The 22,415-nt window shown below is 39.5% G+C and overlaps 3 protein-coding genes across 7 annotated transcripts in view; all 3 read left to right on the forward strand.

The window, feature by feature from the left end:
• The window catches only part of adam23b (ADAM metallopeptidase domain 23b), a 30,711-nt gene extending 28,379 nt beyond the window's left edge, over positions 1–2,332 (forward strand). Inside the window, exon 26 of the mRNA XM_083776217.1 lies at positions 209–2,332. Coding sequence (XP_083632343.1) covers positions 209–254 — 46 coding nt within the window. The 3' untranslated portion in view covers positions 255–2,332. The remainder of the gene's footprint in view (positions 1–208) is intronic.
• Positions 2,333–3,276: 944 nt separating this feature from the next.
• casp10 (caspase 10, apoptosis-related cysteine peptidase) lies at positions 3,277–10,213 on the forward strand. Of its 4 annotated transcripts, none has more exons than XM_083776418.1 (13): positions 3,277–3,410; positions 5,054–5,337; positions 5,912–6,017; positions 6,540–6,675; positions 6,971–7,074; positions 7,511–7,556; positions 7,842–7,918; positions 8,067–8,091; positions 8,204–8,293; positions 8,451–8,479; positions 8,671–8,791; positions 8,889–9,381; positions 9,490–10,213. In XM_083776418.1, the coding sequence occupies exons 2-13, from the start codon at positions 5,057–5,059 to the stop codon at positions 9,647–9,649; spliced, it is 1,668 nt and encodes a 555-aa protein (XP_083632544.1). In that variant the 5' UTR covers positions 3,277–3,410; positions 5,054–5,056; the 3' UTR covers positions 9,650–10,213. The 4 variants fall into 4 exon arrangements, with proteins under 4 accessions (XP_083632544.1, XP_083632541.1, XP_083632542.1 ...); XM_083776415.1 differs by lacking the exon at positions 3,277–3,410 and adding an exon at positions 3,971–4,126; XM_083776416.1 differs by lacking the exon at positions 3,277–3,410 and adding an exon at positions 3,971–4,126 and having other exon boundaries at positions 6,989–7,074.
• A 691-nt stretch (positions 10,214–10,904) lies between these two features.
• prkra (protein kinase, interferon-inducible double stranded RNA dependent activator) lies at positions 10,905–21,992 on the forward strand. Of its 2 annotated transcripts, none has more exons than XM_083776396.1 (8): positions 10,905–11,140; positions 12,551–12,726; positions 13,449–13,530; positions 14,961–15,042; positions 15,338–15,455; positions 15,552–15,646; positions 16,892–17,054; positions 20,413–21,992. In XM_083776396.1, the coding sequence occupies exons 1-8, from the start codon at positions 11,076–11,078 to the stop codon at positions 20,568–20,570; spliced, it is 939 nt and encodes a 312-aa protein (XP_083632522.1). In that variant the 5' UTR covers positions 10,905–11,075; the 3' UTR covers positions 20,571–21,992. The 2 variants fall into 2 exon arrangements, with proteins under 2 accessions (XP_083632522.1, XP_083632523.1); XM_083776397.1 differs by having other exon boundaries at positions 14,964–15,042.
• Positions 21,993–22,415: the final 423 nt, after the last annotated feature.

Below are 22,415 nucleotides of genomic sequence, written 5' to 3' on the forward strand. Positions count from 1 at the left end.
CACATCAGCAGGTAGCACAAACATAGTGACTCAAGTACCGCTCTGAACCATCAGGGTTTCTGTTCCCTGATGATCATCCGTAAGTCGACTAAAGCCAGCTGAAGAGATGAGTGTGGTTGCTTGTCCAGCCTGCATTGATTGTGTTACAGATGTCACTGTTACAGACACTGACGCTTGTTTCTTCTCTCCCCATCGTGTGACTGATAAGAAATGTTAAGAAGCGGCGGTACGACCCCAACGCCTCAGCCATCTAACCGAGGACGGATGGCGATCGGAGAGGGACTCCTCCATGACTTCCTTATTTGGCTACTTGACAGCTGGACTGCACTTATCTGCTGCTGACCTTTGGCATTAGATTTACTTGAAAAAGACATAGTGGACAATTTTAACAAATTCCATCGTAGTGGCATAGAAACGCAGGCTCTTCGCCCCCCACCTCACCCACCTAAGTACCCCCACCCTGATCTCTAAGCGTGACAGAGCTCCTCTTCTATCCTTTAGTGCCAGTGCACAGGCGTTCAGGCGGAATCCACACCACCACTGACCACTCTCACACCTGGCATGATTATCCGCACAAAGCGTTCTGCTCGCTGGCCCTGGCATGAAGAGCCCTCTCTGCAGGACTCTGCATGGCTACGAAAAGCTACAAATATACAGCAAAAAAAACTTTAAAAAAAAAGAAACTAAAGACACTGAATCATCCAATGGAGGAGATAGCCTCTTTAAAAAACGAACCCCGGGGAAGCCTATAAAAGGCTCCTCTTCCTTACTTCACTTATAGGTGCTGTAGATGATAAGGTGAGGAGGATGTCTGCATGTAAGGACCCGTACGGGCCATGCAGACCACCTAGACATCGAGTATACACAGACACATGTGGCAAAACTGTACATAAAAGGGCGGAGTTCAGATTCCGAATTACAACATATAATTTTACACTGACATAAATTGCTTTTCTTTTATCTTAGCATGTTGTATAGCGGGTGTTTTTGGCAATGTTACTGAAAAATGCAACAAAACTTATAATTTGAGTCAAAATAACAAAGAAATTATTAATCTAATAATTAACTATAATATTCAGTTCAGCGTTCATTCAAGTAGTCACACACGCTGCAATACTGTCCAGTTAGAGGTCAAGGGTCCGACTCGGAGCAAACGGAGAAAGCAAAGGTTGCATTGAGGGGCAGGATGTCAGTTCTAGAGGTCCAGGCACAGTGATTATTACATAGACAGAAGTCAGGTATTTCAATGTTGCCAGGTCCTCATAAGTACTTCCAATAGTGACTCAAAAGCCAAAGAACCAATCCCCTGAACATAATGGATGTTGATGCACACAGAGCACTTTCCCCTCTGTCTGCATCCAGCGGTACCTCTCCCAGTGCTGTAGGCACACAGTCTGCCCATGCAAGCTCTCACCTGTTCAATCAGGTCTCACTAACAGTCCTCATTAACACCCACTATACTGGCTTGGCCTTGTGCTCTCATGAACTACTACTGTAGAAATCAAGTTCAGCTCTACTGGTACGCTGCATGCATTCACTATAGTGGGCTTATAATTCTATACGGGAGTTCCAAAAATCCGCAAGAAAAATACGCTACAAAAGATAGGTGCATGTCAACAACAAAACATTTAACTTTTATTTACTATGCAAAGAAAGATATTGCACAAACGTATGGGTTAATAATGATATCAACATAAACATGGAAATACAAAAACCTCTGCTAATGAGCTAAACTTTTGTATTTGGCCACTCCCACACTTTCATTTAATAGCTTCGAAATACTCAAAATAGGAAAGGAAAATATAAAACAGAATTAAATTCGTATTTCCAACAAAGAACTGAGAGAGCATCCTTTTACATTTGTGGAATTGAAAATCATTTTTGTGTCTTTTTCATCCAATCGGACACTTTTAATCGGACATGCGCTGTTCAGTGCCTGACTGTACGTATTGAGGCCTCGACAGGATTAGCTTGATTCATACTTTGACGGTGTCGCTCGCTGAGAACAACCAACCTGCAAGCTCACAGCACAGCGCTTGTAGATCTGCTATTGTCGGCTGTTCTCGGCACGCAACACCGTTGAGCAATGGAGTATAAATTAGGCTTTCCTTGTGCAGGACTCTCGTTTCCAGTTCAGCTGATGGTTGGTGTATTCCAGGTGCTGCCATAGCACTGGCATTGTGTAAACCATGTTAAGCCTAATTTATACTTTGCCATACGAGCGACACGGTCGTATGACAAAGTATGCATTTGGCTTTGTTCATCATCATGTGTCCCTCTCTCACTGCATTATGTACAGTTGGACCGACAAATAAACTACGGATGTATTTTATCTAAAGTTGTCTGACTTTTTGTGGCCTCTAGCCGTTGGTGAAATGGTGCTGCAGTAGGAAAAGTATTGCAGACAGTTGTGTTTTGACGAGACAAGCTTGCTTAGTGGCAGCGGTGGCCGAGCGGATTGCGGAGCGGTCTTGATACCGGAAGGTCGCCAGTTCGAATCAGCGGTCCAACGCGTTAAAACTACCACCGTTGAAGTGCCCTTGGACAAGGCATTGAACCACTACCATGAAATGCTCCATGATCAGGGCCTGGCTGTAAACAAGTATCTGATGCTTAGTCCAGTGTCCCTGGGTAAACTTGATTTACCAGAAAGCATTTCTTCTTCTTCTTCTCCCTGACTGAATTCTACCCTCTCCCCATGGAACAAACTTGTCTCGTCAAACCACTTGACTCCCATTGAAACTGCATTGCGAGCCATGCGACACACAGAAGAGACAGGAGACACAGATGAGACAGCTGTCTCTCAGGTGTGAATGGCGCCTGGATTTGTTTTGTCAAGACCTGCCTATCATCAATCACTAACATTACATTATATTTTGAGCTGAAATTATGCTCTGAAAGTGGACTGGGACTGGAACTTCTGCAACCCAGTACATTTATTGTGCCTCTTAAGCAATTATAGGAATGTATGTGACATTTCACTCGCTGGGGCATCATACTCCTATTTTACCGCTGCTTCGGCGCTGTAGTGCCAAAATGATTTTGGCTCGTCAGAAATCTTCAGTAGCACCGAAGAGCCGACTTTAGGACGGTATCCGCCCCCCCCTCATAGGAGTATGAATCGGCCCTTAGTCATCATTCTGCTCAGTTTCTGATCTGCTGATATCGGAACTTCCTAAGATGGCTTTGGGGTCTCTCCTACTGGCTTCTTCTCTTATAGAATTTCAACATAGTGATTTGGCAGGCACACTGGCATGTGAGACAGAGAAGTTTATTATTACAATAGAGTTTCCAAAAAAGTTTAGTCGTTATCTTCAAATTACATCCTGAACATAATTGTAGGCCTACATTCATTCAAACTCTAACTCATGGTCTGATGGTCATGACTGGGGAGGGATTCTGTGAGACAGGTGGGTTATTGCTTGAGTTTAATCATTACATCCTGATGTGAATTGTGAAATAACATTTCTTGTTACAGTATGTGTATCCTATGGACAATCAATCATTTGGGAGCATTTCATTAATATATAATATAATATAATTATGTGTAATAATTATGGCACACTCACAAAAATGAAAACATGCCACTTCATGTGAAAAAGGTTGCAGACCCCTGCATTAGGGTAGAGTAGGCCTATACAATTAACCTAACCTGTTGCATAGAAGCAGTAAATAGCCTACTCGTTTTTTCTGGAAAATGTCAATGGGTGGAGCCTGGATTTGTTTATGCTGTAAAATTACTTAAAGGTGAAAATGAATGCAAATAAAAGCTGCAAGTCAGTCTATAGCCTGAGTAATTTGAAAGTGAATCTATTTAAGCTACAGTGGATTTAAGTGAATACTGAATAGGCCTATTTAGCCAGAACGAGGCCTAGGAATGTAGGCTATAGGTGGACAGGCAGGCTCTCCTATGATGCATCATGCAATCATTTACTTTCGCTTTGTAGCTTCCTTGTGGCGCACGTACAGCCGGTCCGATTTTACAAACAGTGAAACCACTAGGCTACATTCAACAATATTCGTGTTCTTTATGAAACACAGCACAGGTGGTGACTTTTAGCTCGAGTTGAAAATTGAATGGATGACGGTGACGCAGCATTCTTCTATAGGCTACACCATGTCCATGGTAAAGTAACCTATATTTTCCAAATAGACATATTATGACTGACTATTTGCCATATAGCATTCACTGTTTCATTGACCATTTCCTAACACGTCAAACATTTTCGAACTTGAGGAGGGCTATGTAGTTCTGATCCATAGCTCTTTATGCCTTTGCAAGGCATTAGAGCTATGGATCAAAGCTATATGGCAGCCTTGGAACAATACGATTTTTATTGTATTGTATTTTATTTAGCCTATTATTCTGACAAAATCTATATTTTGGCTTGGTTACTCAGTCTGTTAATCACAGCAGTGCCCCTTACAAAGTTATCATAATCGATTAAAAAAATCATGCTCTTATTGGTTCAAGCAAGGCATGTGTATTGCAGTAATTGGGTTGGGTACCTGGGTTCAGAACGTCAGGCTAGCCTCTTGAAATTATATGCAGCGAGCCCATGTCTATAATGTTTTAAGCATATTTAAAATGCATTATAATTGTCAGGCTTCTATCCCAGGTAAGGATCCAAAATGCAGAACTCACAGACACAAGGAATAAACTTAAGTCTTTACTTGGCAAAAGTAGAAATCAGGTACACCATTACAAGGCAAGAATACACGTATACACAAGGCAGAGCAAACTGATGAACCAACAATCACATGAGAGCATCAAGGGCTATATATAGACTAGGTTCATTAGGGAAAAGGTGAGGTGAGACACACAGGTGGGTCCAGTAGTCATCAGGGCAGTGGATGAGTGGGTGTGGCACAGACTGTGGCCAGGGCTGTGACAATAATCTACTTAACAAATGTATAATTATAGTTATTAAAGCTTTGGGATGTGTAGCTTTTTAATTCATGATAGGTTCTCACTGGGTTTCAGTGAAACACCTTACTGACTTACTACACCCTACAATGCCAGTTAAAACGCTGCATCATGTGCTCGTTCCAGGAAATGGACTTCCAGAAGTTGTTATTACAAGTGGAGCAGGCCCTGGACAAGGATGAGACAAAAGCTTTAGTATTCCTATGCACTGATCTCCTGGACAGAGACCTACGCTCAGTGGACTCTGCCAGTACCCTCTTCACCCTTCTGATGGATCAAGACCTCTTATGTCCTGAGCGACCATACCTACTCGCTGACCTTCTCGATTCCATCCAGCGCCACCGTTTGATCCGTGAACTTAATCTCAATAACCAGTTATCTACATCTAGAAGTCTCATTTCTCCTTACAGGTTACCATTGCGTGTCATGCACAGTTTTTAATTTCCATTTCATTGGACATAAAAAAGTAGGCCTATGGCATGAAAATTATTTGTCAAGAATAACGCAAGAAATGCCTACAGTATATGATATTAATAAGCATTAAAAACAAAACAATATGAATAAAAGACTAGTTCTATGCTATACAACATTATAGAGCTGTTCTTTCTAAGAAGTTTGAATATAAATGTGCCTTAAAACTAATTAGTCTTTCGATAATTGTAATTTGATAGTGGTACTGTAGCTTCACTAACTTGTTCTATTCTAAGGCCTGATCATTTGAATTAGCTTTTTAAGTTTGTTAAGAAATTAAATAGGCAAAGGAATGAATGTTTTACAAAAATGAGTGGTATACTATAGGAGTATAGGCAGTCTACGATAATATCCTGGAATAAATAAATTAATTAATTAAACTAATTTATACAACTATATGTTGCTTGCTGAAATGTACACTATGTTCTTAAAAAATGAACAAACTATAATAACACAAATACAATGAAGTAGAAATTAAAAATGAACCATCACTCTTTATTTATTTCATTTTAGGAAACTGCTATATGAACTGTCTGAGGATATTGCTGATGACGACTTGAGACAGATCAAATTTTTGTTGAGTCAACTCCTCTCGCGTAAAAACCTGAGAGATAATGTGGTGAGTGTATCCTAAATGTAGTCCTTAACCACATAAACCAGAGTTTCCCAGGGTCTATACTTCTTTTCTCTCTCCAATAAAATGTATTTTGCCAAAACAAACTCATAACGCTTATGATCTGCTATTTTTGCTGAATATTTGAAATAATAATAATAATAATAGTATAATATTGCTATTATATTTCATTCAGAATTATATGTGCTATACGTACGTATATGTTTTGGTTAAAAGTAAACGTTTATTGTTTAAAAACATCTTTGCTGTACAGTATTTAACAAGGGTCTCCCTGTTCTACACTTGCTATGGGAATATATAGTTATCGAAGACTTACATAAAAATACAATTTTATATTGTGAATATAATTTGCTATTTTCACAAATTATATAGTACCCTTCATGTAATGTCTGTTGCTTTTTACCAACTGCATACATTATGATGGTGTATGCACTATAGTGCAGATATGCTGTGAAGATTATGAATATCTAAATGTATTATTTTCATCTAAATTTATTATTTTCACAGACTATGCTGGAAGTATTATGGGAGATGGAGCATAAGGATCTGATCAGCGACACTGATCTAACAATCCTGGAGAAAATTCTTGAAAGTGTGTGCCCCCGGTTGATAAAAAGGATTAACCAATTTAAAGCTGAGAGTGGTAAATACATTTTCATTTCAGAACAGTATTCACAGTATACAGTAACATTCTAAATTCTTACTTATGACTAGACAGACACATTGAGAACAGTATTCACAGTATACAGTAACATTCTAAAAGCTTACTTATGACTAGACAGACACATTGAGAACAGTATTCTAGTATACAGTAACATTCTAAATTCTTACTTATGACTAGACAGACACATTGAGAACAGTATTCACAGTATACAGTAACATTCTAAAAGCTTACTTATGACTAGACAGACACATTGACGAATCAAAGTGCAGTTTAGCCTTTACTTCATTTACAGGACGTTACAAAGGTCCATTGGCCCAAGAGACATGTGCTGGTGAACTCCGATCAAGGTCTTCATCTGAATATTGTTCAAAAAAACAGGTACAATTGTTTATAGTATAGTTTGCCTAACTTGGTGTCTGTGTCATCTTATACTATCTTCATATCTCTCTATTGTCTATTGCCACTTTTTATATCAAGGTCTCCACCAGAGAGTATGTTTTGCACTCCGCGTGTATGTGTCCGTCCGTCCGTGTGTGTCCGTCCGTCCATCCATCTGTGTACTGCTAATCTCCGGCACCGTTAACCCGGTCGATGCCAAATTTTGCACACACACTCCCTGGAAGCCAATGATGAACCTCTGCCCCAAATTTTCCAGAACGGCCTGTTATCAGCCTGTTATAGCACCACCAGGAGGCCGACTTTTGAAACACATTTGAGGCCCTGGTGGAGACCTGTGCCCAGAGGGCACTTTATCTAGTTTATATATTGCTTGCAGTCTATTTTTTATTTTACTTTTTACTTCATGTTCTATCAGGATTCAGCTTTGCATCCTAAAAGGCCTGCGTCCTGTGAAATACCAGGTAAATTTACATTGTAATAAAATGTGTATTCTGGAAGCAATCAAAAATTTGTATCATATCACAAAAGATTATATGTGCACTGAATTGAGGGTTTAATACGTTTTGAATGCATGCTGCTCATCCTAATCACATTTTCTCTGTGTCTTTTGCTATTTTATCGAATGTAATGTGATGTTCCGTGACCTCATTATTCATTCAAACGTATTATAGAAATAAGGAATATTGAAATGTGTATGAATATCTTTCTTTCTACAAACCTATTTATTATGTGGCCTCTTTTTCCAGCTTTGAGTGGGTATTCTAATTCTGATCAGCTTCAGCCATCTTCCTACTTTTCTGAAAGATCACAGCAATCAACTCAGGTCAGAATATTCTCTCAATAGCCATGTTATGTCATATTCACAAATATAATATATTTGTGAATATGGAAATGTGAAATAGATCTAAGCAATAACACATTTCTGTCATTTCTTAGTTCTGAGTTTTAACTCCATATTATATTCCTAACAGTTCTCTTCCACTAACACCTCTCTGGGTGAGTTGTACTCTTTGTTGGTCAGTTTCACAACCGTATGCCTCATTTGCATACAGTCTAAAAATATAGTAATAGTATACTCTGTATGATTTGATTTTAAATTCTTCCATAGGTGCAAGGGTCTCACATAATCCTAGTGATATGGATCTCTCACATAGACTGGGTCTCCTAAATACAAACTGCGCTGCCTGTCCTGCCCCTGGTCAGTAAAAATATAGGATTTCCAATGTGTAGTTATAATGTGGTGCCAGTGTGCCACATGGAAACTTAAAGATATCTAAAAGTTAGATACAGAAAATAATGTAATTGTGATTAGGGTCTGCCCATTAATCTGCACTTTGTGATCAACCCTCCCATAGATTTTCAAACTACAAATACAAAGGATGAGGTATGTGACTCATCATGGCTGATTCATGTTGTTGTAAAAACTTGGAGTGCAGGTTATAAGAGTTTACATCAAGTACTCAGATTTGTTACTCAATTAACAGTAGCGAAAACAAAACTCCTGTACTGAAAATGTTACTAAAAGTACTTGCTATCTTGCCATCAATTCATGCGTGTTCTTCACCTTGTGTCTAGGGACTTGGAACTTATCCTATGACAGGAGCACAGAGAGGTATCTGCTTGGTGATAAACAATTATCAGTTTCAAAACTCCCCGAAGAAGCTCAACAATCGTGAAGGGACCGAAATTGACGAAAGTAAGGTCCATTTAAATTATTTATTATGCTAATTAGGCTACATATTGAATGCAAATAACTAACACGCTAATGTGTATGTCTCATTATGTTAACATAGAATGCCTGGTGAGTGTGTTTGAGTGGCTGGGCTTTAAGATGCATGTAGAGCGGGACTGCACCAGGGATGGAATACTATCGGTGATAGAGGACCTCCGCAGGGCGGACCACAGTCAGATGGACTGTCTAGTGTGCTGTGTTCTGAGTCACGGCCTAGAGGGGACTGTCTATGGTGTGGATGGACTGCTCGTCCAGCTCAGGGACATCACCGAGGCCTTCGGTGGATCAAACTGCACCTCTCTGATCGAAAAACCCAAGCTGTTCTTCATCCAGGCCTGCCAGGGGGACTCCGAACAGCAGGCAGTTCACCTTGAGACTGATGCTGCTAGTCCTGGATCAGTCTATGCAGATGCTGTGGTGCCTTCTAGTCCTTCTGGTGCAGATTGCTTGATGGCAATGGCCACTGTTCCTCATTTTGTCTCTTTCAGGCACAAGAAGCAGGGCACATGGTTCATTCAGTCATTGTGCCAAAACCTGGTGAAGTTGGTGCCTAGGTTAGTAATGTAATGTCTTCTAGTTATTACTGTGACATGGAATCATATACTGTATGTATTGAAAAGTTGACTATTTAATTTGTATTCATTCTCTTTGATTTTTATTAGGTCATATGATCTCGTATCTATCCTGACAAAAGTCAATGACGATGTCAGCCAGAAGACCGATTCCAGTGGTAAAAGAAAACAGATGCCACAACCATCTTTCTCACTCAGGAAGAGGGTGGTCTTTCCTATCCCTAAAGCCCATCCACCTTACCTGTCTTAGAGACTTTTCAAGCACATATCGGGTCCATCTGCCCTTCAGTTGATCCCATCATTTATGTTCTTTGGACCATTTGTAATGAATACTGTAGCAGTGCATTGAATGTTTTTAATGAAATGTGCAATCCCAATCATGTTGTTCTATGCAAACATAAATAGCATTCTAATGCTTTTAACAGTGTGTGATTGCTGTTTATATCAAATACTTTTTAAGTTCTTGTGGAAGCAAATCATGAAAATTTACTCATAATGAAAAGTATAATAATAAATAAATAAAGTATTAGCAAGGCACAGGCTGAGCAAATAACTTCTTGGATAACAATAGTTTATCTTAAAGGTGTAAAATGTGATTTTTCTTTTAATGTTAAATAGCTCTATATTCTGATAATCATTGCAATAGACTGGGAACAGGAGTGTCCCTGTCTCTCCAACTGTATTGTTTATTTGTTTGGTTTAGAGAGAGAACTCATATTAGGCTATGAGACTTTTTGGCAAAACACTTTTATTTTAACCATAGATTTAACCTAAATTCGGCCATAGCCACATAGCTGACCTCGTCACATTTGTGCTGACCTCATCACGGCTATGGCCGTTTTTTATCCCAAGGAGTGTTTTTTGTGCAAAACTAACTCTTGGAATGGATTCAGAATCATGAAAACCTCCTAGTTTGACATGTCACAACATGCTACTTAAAGCATAATGAAATATGGAAAATGTTGGAAAATGTTGTATGGTGTGGTATACAAAAATGGCCATAACTTGTTTTCGCCATGTTTCCGTCAGAGCAGGCCTCTTTTTGTGTGGACCATAACCAAATTAATAGAAAAAACACAAATAAAAAGTATGGCATGACATGACACAGGTCCTCTCACATTTTGGGTGACTGGGCTGGCTCCCCGGCTATAATATTCAAGTAGTCTGACTGGCATGCGTGTGCGACTGTGCGTGCATGTCACTGTCACTCATGTTCAAGTATTTTGAACATGAGTAATGTAAATCGCTCTGGATTAAGAGCGTCTGCTAAATGCCTAAATTGTAAATTGTATTTTAGATTGTTCACAAAGGGTTTCAGAGAGGGAATGTTAATTCCATTGGCAGTCAATTCAATTCAATTCAAAGGGCTTTATTGGCATGAGAAAACATACGTTTACATTGCCAAAGCAGAAAGAACAGTACAACAATACAGCAATATTCACTAGGTGTCAGTGTAGGCTGGTCCAAGCATGTTACTTGACGGAAGAGCTCGACCTTGTGAACCGGATGTTGATAAGTTGTCAAATATCTTGGCAACTTCCAGCCGCTCCTCTTCTAGCGCTACCAGTATTAACCTAGAAGTTCACTTATCATTAACCCAACTATTCACGCATTCAGACGGGTAGAGATATATTATTTAGTTGTTAGTACCATTACATCTGCAGATTGACCGTCAGATGATGGAGAACATGTCTCAAGAAGGATATCAGTCCACGGCCATTAGAACCGCACTTAGCACGAGGTCAGTCATTGAATGTCTGTGGTCTGTCTACTGAATGTTCCCGCTGTAATAATTGTTAGATTATTCGATATACTTGTTTTTTATGACTTGTTCTACTAGAATAACACTACAAGACGGGTGGATATCCGCTAAGCAACCTAAGTGACGAGGTTAACTTTGTATGCCAACATCTACCATGTTTGCAGGTGCATGCATGCCATGAAAGAACAATTAATCTCACCGCCTTAAACGGTGTCATCATTGTAGTAAATTAAATTGAAGACTCATGGATAAATGATTAGCGTTGATTATCTTGATTCCTGGTCTGTGTACGTTAGAATGGTGGTAATCAAAAGGCTGGCCACTAGGGAAAGCTGGGCGCCTAAACAGAGTGGGCATCTGGAAAACGGTACAAAAAAATCTCAGATTTCCCTAGCCGCAATTTGCAACTCTAGATTTTTTTACAATCTGTTGAATCTAGAGTTGCAACACCCTCCATCCACTTCCTATTCATGATTTTCGGTTTCTGATCTGCTGGTCTTAAATGACGTTAAACTCACCAACATTGCAGCTGTAGTCCAAGCTTGAATTATCCTCTTTCAATCTGCCGAGCTTGTTTTTCATAAAAATCCACCGTAGACATGTTATGAGTTACTTTCTGTCCAAAATATTCCAAGAGTGACATTTCCGAGCCGCCATTTGTATTTTTGCAACGTGCCGTAAAACAAGATGTGAGGGGGAGCGCTTGTTTAATAGAATCTTACCTGCGCAGGTAAGACACCCAAAGAAGAGGCAGACACAGTGCGACGCCCCATCACACACAGCCTTCTATTAAACAAGCGCTCCCCCTCACATCTTGTTTTACGGCACGTTGCAAAAATACAAATGGCGGCTCGGAAATGTCACTCTTGGAATATTTTGGACAGAAAGTAACTCATAACATAACATGTCTACGGTGGATTTTTATGAAAAACAAGCTCGGCAGATTGAAAGAGGATAATTCAAGCTTGGACTACAGCTGCAATGTTGGTGAGTTTAACGTCATTTAAGACCAGCAGATCAGAAACCGAAAATCATGAATAGGAAGTGGATGGAGGGTGTTGCAACTCTAGATTCAACAGATTGTAAAAAAATCTAGAGTTGCAAATTGCGGCTAAGATTTCCCCTAGAGTCCAGTCCACTCTTCCTGTAGCCACGGTAGATAGTAGATACTTCATTGGTCAGGGCTTACTATATTAGTATTCGTATTCTAATTTAATTAATATTATTTTCACGATCTTGATCTATACTCAATAACTATAAGTGTTGAAGAGCATACCGGTAACATCATCAATCACTTCACCATTATTTACATTATATCTTGGTTTCAGTATGGATTTACACCACTAGCTATACAATGTTAATCTTCTATTTATCTATGTTTGGTCATAGCTTGAATACTCATCAACCCCAGAAGCCAAACCCTGCTAAAACACCTATACAAATCCTGCATGAATATGGCACGAAAACTGGCAACCTTCCTGTGTATGTGATGGAGAAGGCTGAAGGGGAGGCTCACCAGCCCAGTTTCATCTTCAAAGTTACAATGGGAGAAGTTTGCTGCTCAGGTATTTAGTGTCTTGCCTTCTGACATTGTGTGGTTGGTAACTTGGCTGGTGTTAAATTGTCTTCTGCTATTGATATTTAGTATATGCTGTTTTACTAGGGTGCATCTCATGCCAGGCATACAACTTGGCTAATTGAAACAACAAATGGTTCAAGTGGATGTGGACCTTTTTGAAGATAATAGTAGTAGGCTATCTAGTGGAGCATAATAACATAAACCTACTATGTGACAATAGAAAATGTCCCTGACATACATCATTTCCATTAGAAGTTGTCATTACATGCAATACATTTTATTTTTGAGAAGTTAACAGAACATAAAATTAAATAGTCACCCAAGCCTAAATACTTCTGGTGTTATTCAACCTAATAATCCAAATTCGCAGTGGATGATTAGAATGTGGGTTTATTCCAGTGACAATTCTGGAGTATACTTGATTTTCTTTTCAATCTGTATTGCAATTAGATGCATAATTGTCCCAAGAAATGTGTCTTGTGACCTTAAAATTAAATAAGTCAACATTTTGCCTGATTGATATACCGGTAGCTTAAGTTCCTATATTCATTGCTTTCCTGTTTACAATTACATCATTGGCAAGTACATTTTTGAGGCAACTTTAGCCTTAGTGTCCCTATTCTGGAGCCATGTTAGCCAACATTCAGCAAAAATAGCAGTTCTAGTGTAATATATCATGCACTATATAATATATTTGTTGTGTCTCAGGTCAAGGACCCAGTAAAAAAGCTGCTAAACATCAGGCTGCGGAGGCTGCCCTGAGCATTCTGCAGATAGATGTTGGAACAGCGTAAGTCAACTTGAATCATGTCTGATAAATCAATTTTAGTTAAACCTATGTGTGCAATTCACACCTAAAGGTACATTAGCTCTCCGCTGCACCACCGTCGGGAGTGGTAAGTGTTGGAAAGCGTCTGTTGCTGAAAATCTGCACGGTGGCACAGTTGGTAGTGCTGTCGCCTCACAGCTAGAAGGTCCTGGGTTCGATTCCCGCTCGGGGGGCTGTGGGTGCTGGCGGCGTGTTTCCTCCTCCGCGTCATCAGTGCCCATACCCGAAGGCGGGGTTGGCGAAAGGGCCTTTCTGTGTGGAGTTTGCATGTTCTCCCCGTGTCCCCTAGGGTAGATACCCTCACAAAAACATGCAGTAATCCTGGTCTCTAAACTGCCTCCCCCTGGCCAGCCGGGGCGCCTGATGGAGGGGAAAGGAACTGGTTGGAATAACGTGTTCCTTCCACGCGCTACGTCCAACCAGGGAAACTCCCCCCTGTCAGGTGTAAAGGAGCAACTTGGACACTCAAGCATGAAGGAAGCATGAGTTAAGTCCGTTGCTCTCCCCAGGTTGGCGGAGGATGTGTAGAGCCCAGGATCACATTAGATGATTGACACAGGGGTGAAAAATGGGTTACAAAATCGTGGGATAAAAAATATATAAAAAAAAAAAATCTGCTGGTGAATGGGTGTGTACATTGTCGAAGCTGACCGAGCAAGCTCGCTTGGTTTCCGACTGTCGAGTAGCAGCGGGCTGGTAGAGAGGTTGAAGGAGCTCTCTGGTTGGCTGCTAAGGGCCCATTCTAAAATGCGGTACATTTATTTTGTCTGAATACAGCGCATATCCTTGCATGGTATTACTGACTACAGCTGCATGTGTGCTCAAAATGCAGACACAGCGTGGGACTGCGTGCGCGTGAGGCTTGTCTCATTCAAACACCAGCTCTTAGTTGTCATATGTCTCAGAAACAAAACTAAGAGTTAGTTGAGGCAAAAGGATATGGCCGTGTGTGCATTGTGCTGTCACTTGCTGCAGGCATGCAGTGTTGTTTTAATTAACATTAAATATGAAAGATATGATACACCAAAATTGTCTAAATACAGATAACTTTATGCCCATGGCCCCATGCCCTAAGTCCACCTGCATTGTAGTAGTTTCATTTTCAACATATACATGTTCATATGTTGTTGAAAAATACATCAAGCTATAGGCTATTTTAGCACGATGGTAACCGTCTGCCTGTGTCTCGACTCTTGGGTGCATTCAGCAACTTTGTTTTTCTACACCTTCCAACCAACTGATCTCCTGACTTAATTTGACTGTCAGTCGGTAGTAATCTGTACTAGTAGTCTGATTGCTGGAAAGCTACCTAAGACCTAATGCTCAACAGTAAATCATGATGTGCAGCTGTTGTATAAGTCATCACTGACTACTGTACATGTAATTACCAGCAGGAACCTTCACATAAAGAATGAGAGTAATGGTGTCCCAGCAGAGCCCAGTGACCAGCCCAACTCGGTGGGGATACTGCAGGTGCTTGAATCCTTGCCTTGACTGTGCTATTTATGCATGTGTGTTCTTGTATAAAATAAAAGAAGTAGGGGAATAATGTAATTCTTGATGTCAAAATCCTACTTGGAGCACGTTTGTACTGTCAATGGGACATTCATTCATAGAAATTCTATAAATGACAAAATCCAAAGCAGTGATAGCGTTTGTGTGTGTCCATTTTAACAGTGCTATAATGCATGCGTAGTAATTTAAAAACATAATGCATGGAAATGGCTGCTTATGACCCTGCTAAAGATCGTATCACCATTCATTGTAGGAGCTAGCATTGCAGAGGGCATGGCGACTTCCGGAGTACTCCGTTCTAATGGAAGCTGGCCCACCACACAAGAGGGAATTTACCGTTACATGTCGGATGGAATCCCTGTCAGAGACTGGTATGGATAAAGATTATTGTTTTACTTTTGCAGATGTTTAGTTATTCACAATTTAAAATGACTCAACCTGTTCAACTTATCTGTTGTTTTCAACAGCTGTGGGAAATTCAAAAAAAGTCGCAAAAAGAGCAGCAGCAGACAAGATGGTGGCAAAGCTTCAAAGCTTGTCGGGATGTTCAGAAATCACATGGGTATGTCCAGTATTTTATGCATTTCAAGAGGGACCACTGACAACTGAAATGTTTTGTTTAAGGGCGAATTCCAGACAAGCTGTTTTTTGCACCTTTTTACTAGATGATGACACGTATCTATTGATCACTGGAAAAAAGAATAATATAATAAAATTATATATATACACACACACACACATTGCAGAGCATTCCATACGGATTTACCCTTTGTGCAGGTCGACGACAGTCCAAGAGAGGCTGACAATATCACTCCTTGTTTTCTTGAGACATATTAATGAAACGTCCTACCTGCTTATACAATCAACTTACACACAGCTCTAAATTACATCAATATGAGACTAGACATGCCACAAGAGGGTGCTATCAAGTCCCTAAAGCCAGAACAGGGTCTATGCAGCACACAGTACTGTATTGAGCCATGGCTGAGTGGAACAAACTGCCAGCTATAATCACAAAAGAAAAAACTAAATCAATTTCAAGAGACAATTGAAGAGGCATCTTGAAACCCAAAAACTGTAGGGCGCTCGAACGCACACGGACATGCACACACACACACACACACACACACACACACACACACACACACACACACACACACACACACACACACACACACACACACACACACACAGCAGTCATGATCATGATTAGGATAATATTTTCTATTTTATTTTATTTATATGTCCTGTAATGTCATTCATGTCGAATGTCATGTTTTTATGTTCTGTGTGGACCCCAGGAAGATTAGCTGCTGCTATGCACCAGCTAATGGGGATCCTAATAAAACTCTGAACGCTACCTCTACCTCAATTGCGCGAAAATGTATATTCTTTTGTTTACATCTGGTGGTAGATGATGTGGAAAATAAGTCCATGCAATGTTGTCGCTCTGTTGCTTCCTCATCGATCAGATCCGGCGTTAGCTCCCGTCTACCTTTCTTAACCGTTTCCGCTCCATTGCTGAAGCCCTTCGGCAATTGAAGCCTAATTTTGATACTGACGCTTAACGCCATTGGTGAAGCCCTTCGGCAATTGTGCTTTTATAGTGCATTCGATCGAGCGACCCATAATGCTACTGCGTGAATTGGGTCCTAATTATTCAATAAATGCTAGCGCTAAATGGGTTAAAGGACCAGCGCCCTATAAAATATTTTCCTGCCGGTAACGGTGGTTCATATACACATTATCAACAGAATTCAGTAAAAAATGGCTACCGCATAATTCTCTAATGTTTGTTGCATTTTAGACACCCAAGCCCAGTGTTCGATTTGAGAACTTGCGGAATTCCTCTGCTGAGAAGATATCATTACTGAGGAGAAGCCCGCTGAGCATTCCCAACACAGACTACATTCAGATGATGTCGGAGCTATCGAAAGAGCAGAGCTTTGAAGTGGCATACTTCAACATAGGTAAGTTATGGGCACATTATTATGGGAACATACATTCAAAACAAATATATACAGGGCTTAAAGGCATAGTGAAACGGAAATGGTGGACATTTTATTTTGAAGTTTCAGACGGCTTCAAGTTGAAACACCGCTATGAAGTTTCTGAACCAATCAGAGCGTTGCATCCCTTCAGGTGATGGGACGGTAGCTAGGGACGGTAGCTATGCTATACGCAGCAGCATGGTGTGTGTTTGTTTACAAGTCAGATAGATGGCCAGCTGTACCTCTTACTGTTATGTGGCTTATTTCTACCCTATAATGTTTTCAGATACATATTTTAGCGTGATGATTAAGTTGAAACCGAGTAATGCACTGGATGTTATCTTGAATGGGAATAAAAACTGAGGATTTCTGTAATCAATAGCCACTGTGCTGCACGGATGTGCACATATGGGGAATTAAACGGGTGAGCTTCATTTTTATTGGCTTTTATCGATGTGGGCCTCGACACAATTTACAATTTAGGCATTTAGCAGACGCTCTTAATCCAGAGCGACTTACAATAATCAAGAACAAAAGCATGGGAATACATCACAAAAGCATTTGTCATAAAACATGCGTAAGCTAAGAAAGTAACAGTGGAATATCTATATTATGAGACTATACATATAAACTATATATATATATATACTACTATGCTATACATATGTACTATGGCGTGCTATGACTATATACAATGCAATTATAGTGCCGTCTACATAACATGCTATAAGTCTGATGACACGTCATCACGTAGCATGTTTTCGTTTTCAGGAAGTAATAAAAAAAATATTTTGATGGACTTTTGATATAAAAACACACAAATGAGAATTTGACAATTCTTTTGCATCCATTGATAGGTATGCCCATATGATGACCACGGATATGGTCTAAAAGTGTGATTTTTTCTTCTTTCATTTCACTACACCTTTAACCCTCTAACACCCGCATTAATTTCTACTTGCAAAAAATAGATTTCAACCTTACTACTACTTTGTACTACTAGGACTAAGACTAAAAAATATGTTAAAAAAAATAAAGTTTGATGAACAATTTATAATTATATAATAATGATATAATAATATAATAAATTAATAATTTACATTTTGGGGGATATCTTTCACAATAATGAATAAAACATGTTCTAGACATTCTAATGATCACAAAAAAACATATGTTACAATTATTGTACCTACCTTTATTAGGGTAAAGGTCAAAAGTCTTAGGTTAAAAAATGTTCAAAATCGCAGACATCCAGACATTTTTAATTTGTGTGAATTTCAGCCTCTGTGGGGGGTATTTATATGCAAATATCATGACCAATGGCATTGAAATGGCATTGCAATGAACATCACTGATGACGTTTAGGTGAAAAAAGAAAAAAAAAAATAATAATTAGTAATTAATTAAAATAAATGTGTTGCTAAAAAGCAACGCTGGGTCTTAGAGGGTTAAAGATCTCCGTCCTGGGGATGGATTTCCATCCTGAGGATTTATAGGGACCATTTATGAGATCCATGTAGATCCACAAAAAAATATTAATGGGGTTGGGGGGTATGTGTACAGTGTAGAGTTGGCCGACAGCACTTGCCTGCCGGGCAACCCGAAAGCAAACCTTGCCCTTCCCCTTACTTGACATGGGCAGTCTAGCAACAGTCGTGTCAATCCTTATTGGCAGAATCTGCTTTGTTTGTGGTTAATGTACCAAATGAGTGGCTCTGAGACCTGTTTCACCGTGAGGAGACTATTATGGATCATCACTAGAGATGCTCCAATCGATCGGTGTCCGATCACGATCGGCCGATAATGCCTCTATCGGATCGGAGTTCTCAAAATAAATCAAAACGTCCGATCCGATACGCCCTGCTTAATGTCCTGATTGTCACGTATCCAACAAACTTTAAACTGAGCAGATAGGACCTCCCGTTCCAGAGATAACAGCCAAAACGTCTTGAAAACGTCTGTTTAATGTGGGCTAGTGGTGTTTTTTTTGCTGTGCTGTATCGATAGAGCAGCACCACCACCATGAAATATCTGGGTGACGCAGTGTTGACAAACGTGCATCAAAGCCCCCCTTGCAATGCACTCCCCAGACCACTTGTTAGGATGTTTTAAGTGGAGTAACACCTTCTATTTACATTTCACAAAAGTTTTGCTCGTGTCGTACGTTCCAGTCCAAAAAAAGCGCTTGAGAAACCTGTGCAATTCATCCATCCAGACCAAAAGCGAAACCCCTGCTGTTAATTTTGATCGCATTGTAAACAGCTGTGCCTCGTTATTGCCACGCACGTTTCTAACTTGCGGTCACAGTCGCGATACTTTTCAGTTGTGTGGTACTTTTATATGGATTTAACTGTAACAGAAAGTTCTATCCAGACTATCCACAGTCCCATCTCCCAGTCACTGAGCTGGGACTGACACACACAGAGACGAGTCGACGAGCAGCACATATCCAGACCAGCTAGAAGCCAGCTAGAAGCTAGAAGCCAGAGGTTTTGCCAGTATAACTCTATGACAGAAACAAGCCACCTAGGTCTATACAAAATAAGACAAAAAGAAGCAACACTGGTCGTTTCTGGCCAGTGTTGCCAAATCTGTTTATAAGCAATTCTGGGATTATTTTTGTAGATTGAAACAATATTGGGAGTCCTTTGCTCTTGGCATGAAAATGTTTGAGAACCATTGCGCTAAAACAATATTAGACAAAGTTTGAGCCACAAACACATTGCTCTCTCTCTTCTCCTTTTGTATAAATTAAATGGGCCTATTCATGATTCTGCTTATAGAGAAGTAGCCTATGTTAGTTTGTTTTATTGCACAGAATTATTCAAAAGAGAGAAAATGGGCAAGCCATAAAATAATGCACATTGCACTTGTCTTTTCATACGTCATGTGGAAAAAAGGTAAATAGAAAAAAGTAACATTAATGTTGTCATTTTATCAACCGGCCCCTGGCCCCTTGCCATTTTCATTATGTGGCCCACATGTTCAGCTATTTGAGTATCTCTGGTTTACTGTGTCAGAAAAGGACACCAAACTCGCAGTTTGCAAGGTGTGTGGTTTCACGACGCTGTGATCGGTATCGGCAATATCGGTATCGGCAGTTACTGCTTCCAGTGATCGGTGATCGGCCCCAAAAAACCTGATCGGAACATCTCTATTCATCACTTTTATAATGAACAGTAACGGAGCAAGATATCTCACCAATCTTTGGGCTTAATACTTCATGGCACAACCCCAACGTTCTACCAAGTGTCATTGTGCTTTTAATTGGTTAAAAATGAATGTCAGCCATTGTTGTATCTGTTGCACTGTAAAATGTGTGACTGTGCTTTTACAGATGAGCTGACAGTGAATGGCCAGTACCAGTGCCTGGCAGAGCTGTCCACCTCTCCTGTTACTGTGTGCCATGGCACAGGAATTTCCTGTAGCAATGCACACAACGATGCAGCACACAGTGCACTTCAGTATATCAAAATCATGGCTTCCATCAAATAAACCCACATGTCCTATAAGGAAGATCTGACATTACAAACCTACATCATTTTTCATTTGTCTCCCTATTATCATTTTATCATTATCATTTTGTTTGTACATTACGTTTATCAGACAGTAAAATTGTCAGTGTTCATTTAACACTGAGTGAGAGTGAATTTGACACTGTTAAATGAATATTATGGGGCCACAGCTATTGGGGGCACGTCGACCTGAGTTTTACAATATTTTAGCGTCTGTAAGGAGAGGAAACAACTTGAATTGACCAGAAAATAAGCATTAGTTCTCAGAATATATATTTTCTCCATCATACTTTTGTGTGCTATCATTATTAAATGTAGTTGTCTGTGAGTCACGTAGAGAAGTAAAAAAGAAAAAAGGGTGCTGCAGTAATGTAATATATGATTTACACTGTTCATTGCAGTGCCTAGGTGAAAAGGTTATGAATTATGTTTAGACCCATCTTAATATGTTGGTCAGCAATGAAGTTCTTTAGTTTTTGTGACTTTTGTGCTTGCCTTCTCTGATAAGATATTGTAGGTCAATTATTATTTTTAATTAAATATTTAAGTCAGTTTCTGCTTCATTTAAATGCAAGAGAAACTAATTTGGCAGAATCACATTGACTATACTGTAACTTAATCAGGATGTAATTATAGTTTTTATTCTGTTGATTCGGAGACATGCATTGTTATATTCTGTAAAGTTTATTTAGTAGTCTGATTTATGTAAATGAATACCACATGATAGCACCACAACTTGTGTAACTAAACTTATTTAGAGGAAATGTGACTGTAAGAATTAAATGTATACATAAAATGTTGACATGTCCATTGTCTATGACACCATGGCACATTGTAATGTCACTTTAAGTCTAATATCCTAGTTTTCAGTATATATTTGAGGCTTCATGATTCTTGTGCAATGTGTTAAACTGTACATTAGAAAAATAATGTTGCCTGATATTTGAAAAGTTTAGCTTCTGAGCTTTCTGCCCTTTTTCATTCACAATGCATCTTGGAGTAATGGTAAGGTTTTTACCTGCCACTACAAAGCAGCTACTTTATAAGCCTCTGTCTGTCCAACATTTTCAAGCGCAAACCGAGCTGGTCAGATCGGGCTGTTTATGGCGAAGTATGTGCTTGTTTTTCTTTTAAATTCCCACGCGTGTTGTCTGTAGTTTTACTGACTGGAGTCTGGACTGATTTCCGCTAATAACTCAATCAAGTCAGTATGGCATCTGTGATGTAAAGTTTTTTAGTTTTAACTTGGGTATGGCAGCTTTAGGCTACTTGTTTTCTCTAAAGCTAGATATTACTGCACCTGCACTCCTGTTTGACTGTCTCATCTCATTATTTGCTGTGTGCCTGTAGTGCTTAACGCAAACGGTATGTGTGATATATTTAATAAATGTACTGAACTGTCGGTGCTGTCTTTTAATTAGCCTCTGGCAGAATAGTATAAAGAGTCTTCTTATAGGAATATCTATGAAGGTAGATTTATTAAAATCCTATAGTGTGAGCCTAATTTAAGGCATCCATTTCTCAAACTACAGATGCTGATGTACATATCCTCTTGAGCAGTGTTTTTTCCTGTCCTGTTCGATGCAGCATGCCCTCTTCTCAAAACGGTACAAAGTCTTAAATTTTATTGGCAATCTGACTCTTAGAAGAACCTTAATTTCACATATTTGGGCCATTTCTTTTTATATTCAGAATTGAATTTAGGGAATCCCAATAAATTGAGACAAAAGTCAAACCGTCTGTCTCTAATAACCAATTTGCATTTAATCAATGTAATGCCTCCTTGATTAATGGAAGTATCCATTTCTATCATAAACATGATTTA

Source organism: Protomyctophum parallelum (genome assembly GCF_964188405.1).
Source record: "Protomyctophum parallelum genome assembly, chromosome: 11".
Taxonomy (NCBI): Eukaryota; Metazoa; Chordata; class Actinopteri; order Myctophiformes; family Myctophidae; genus Protomyctophum; species Protomyctophum parallelum.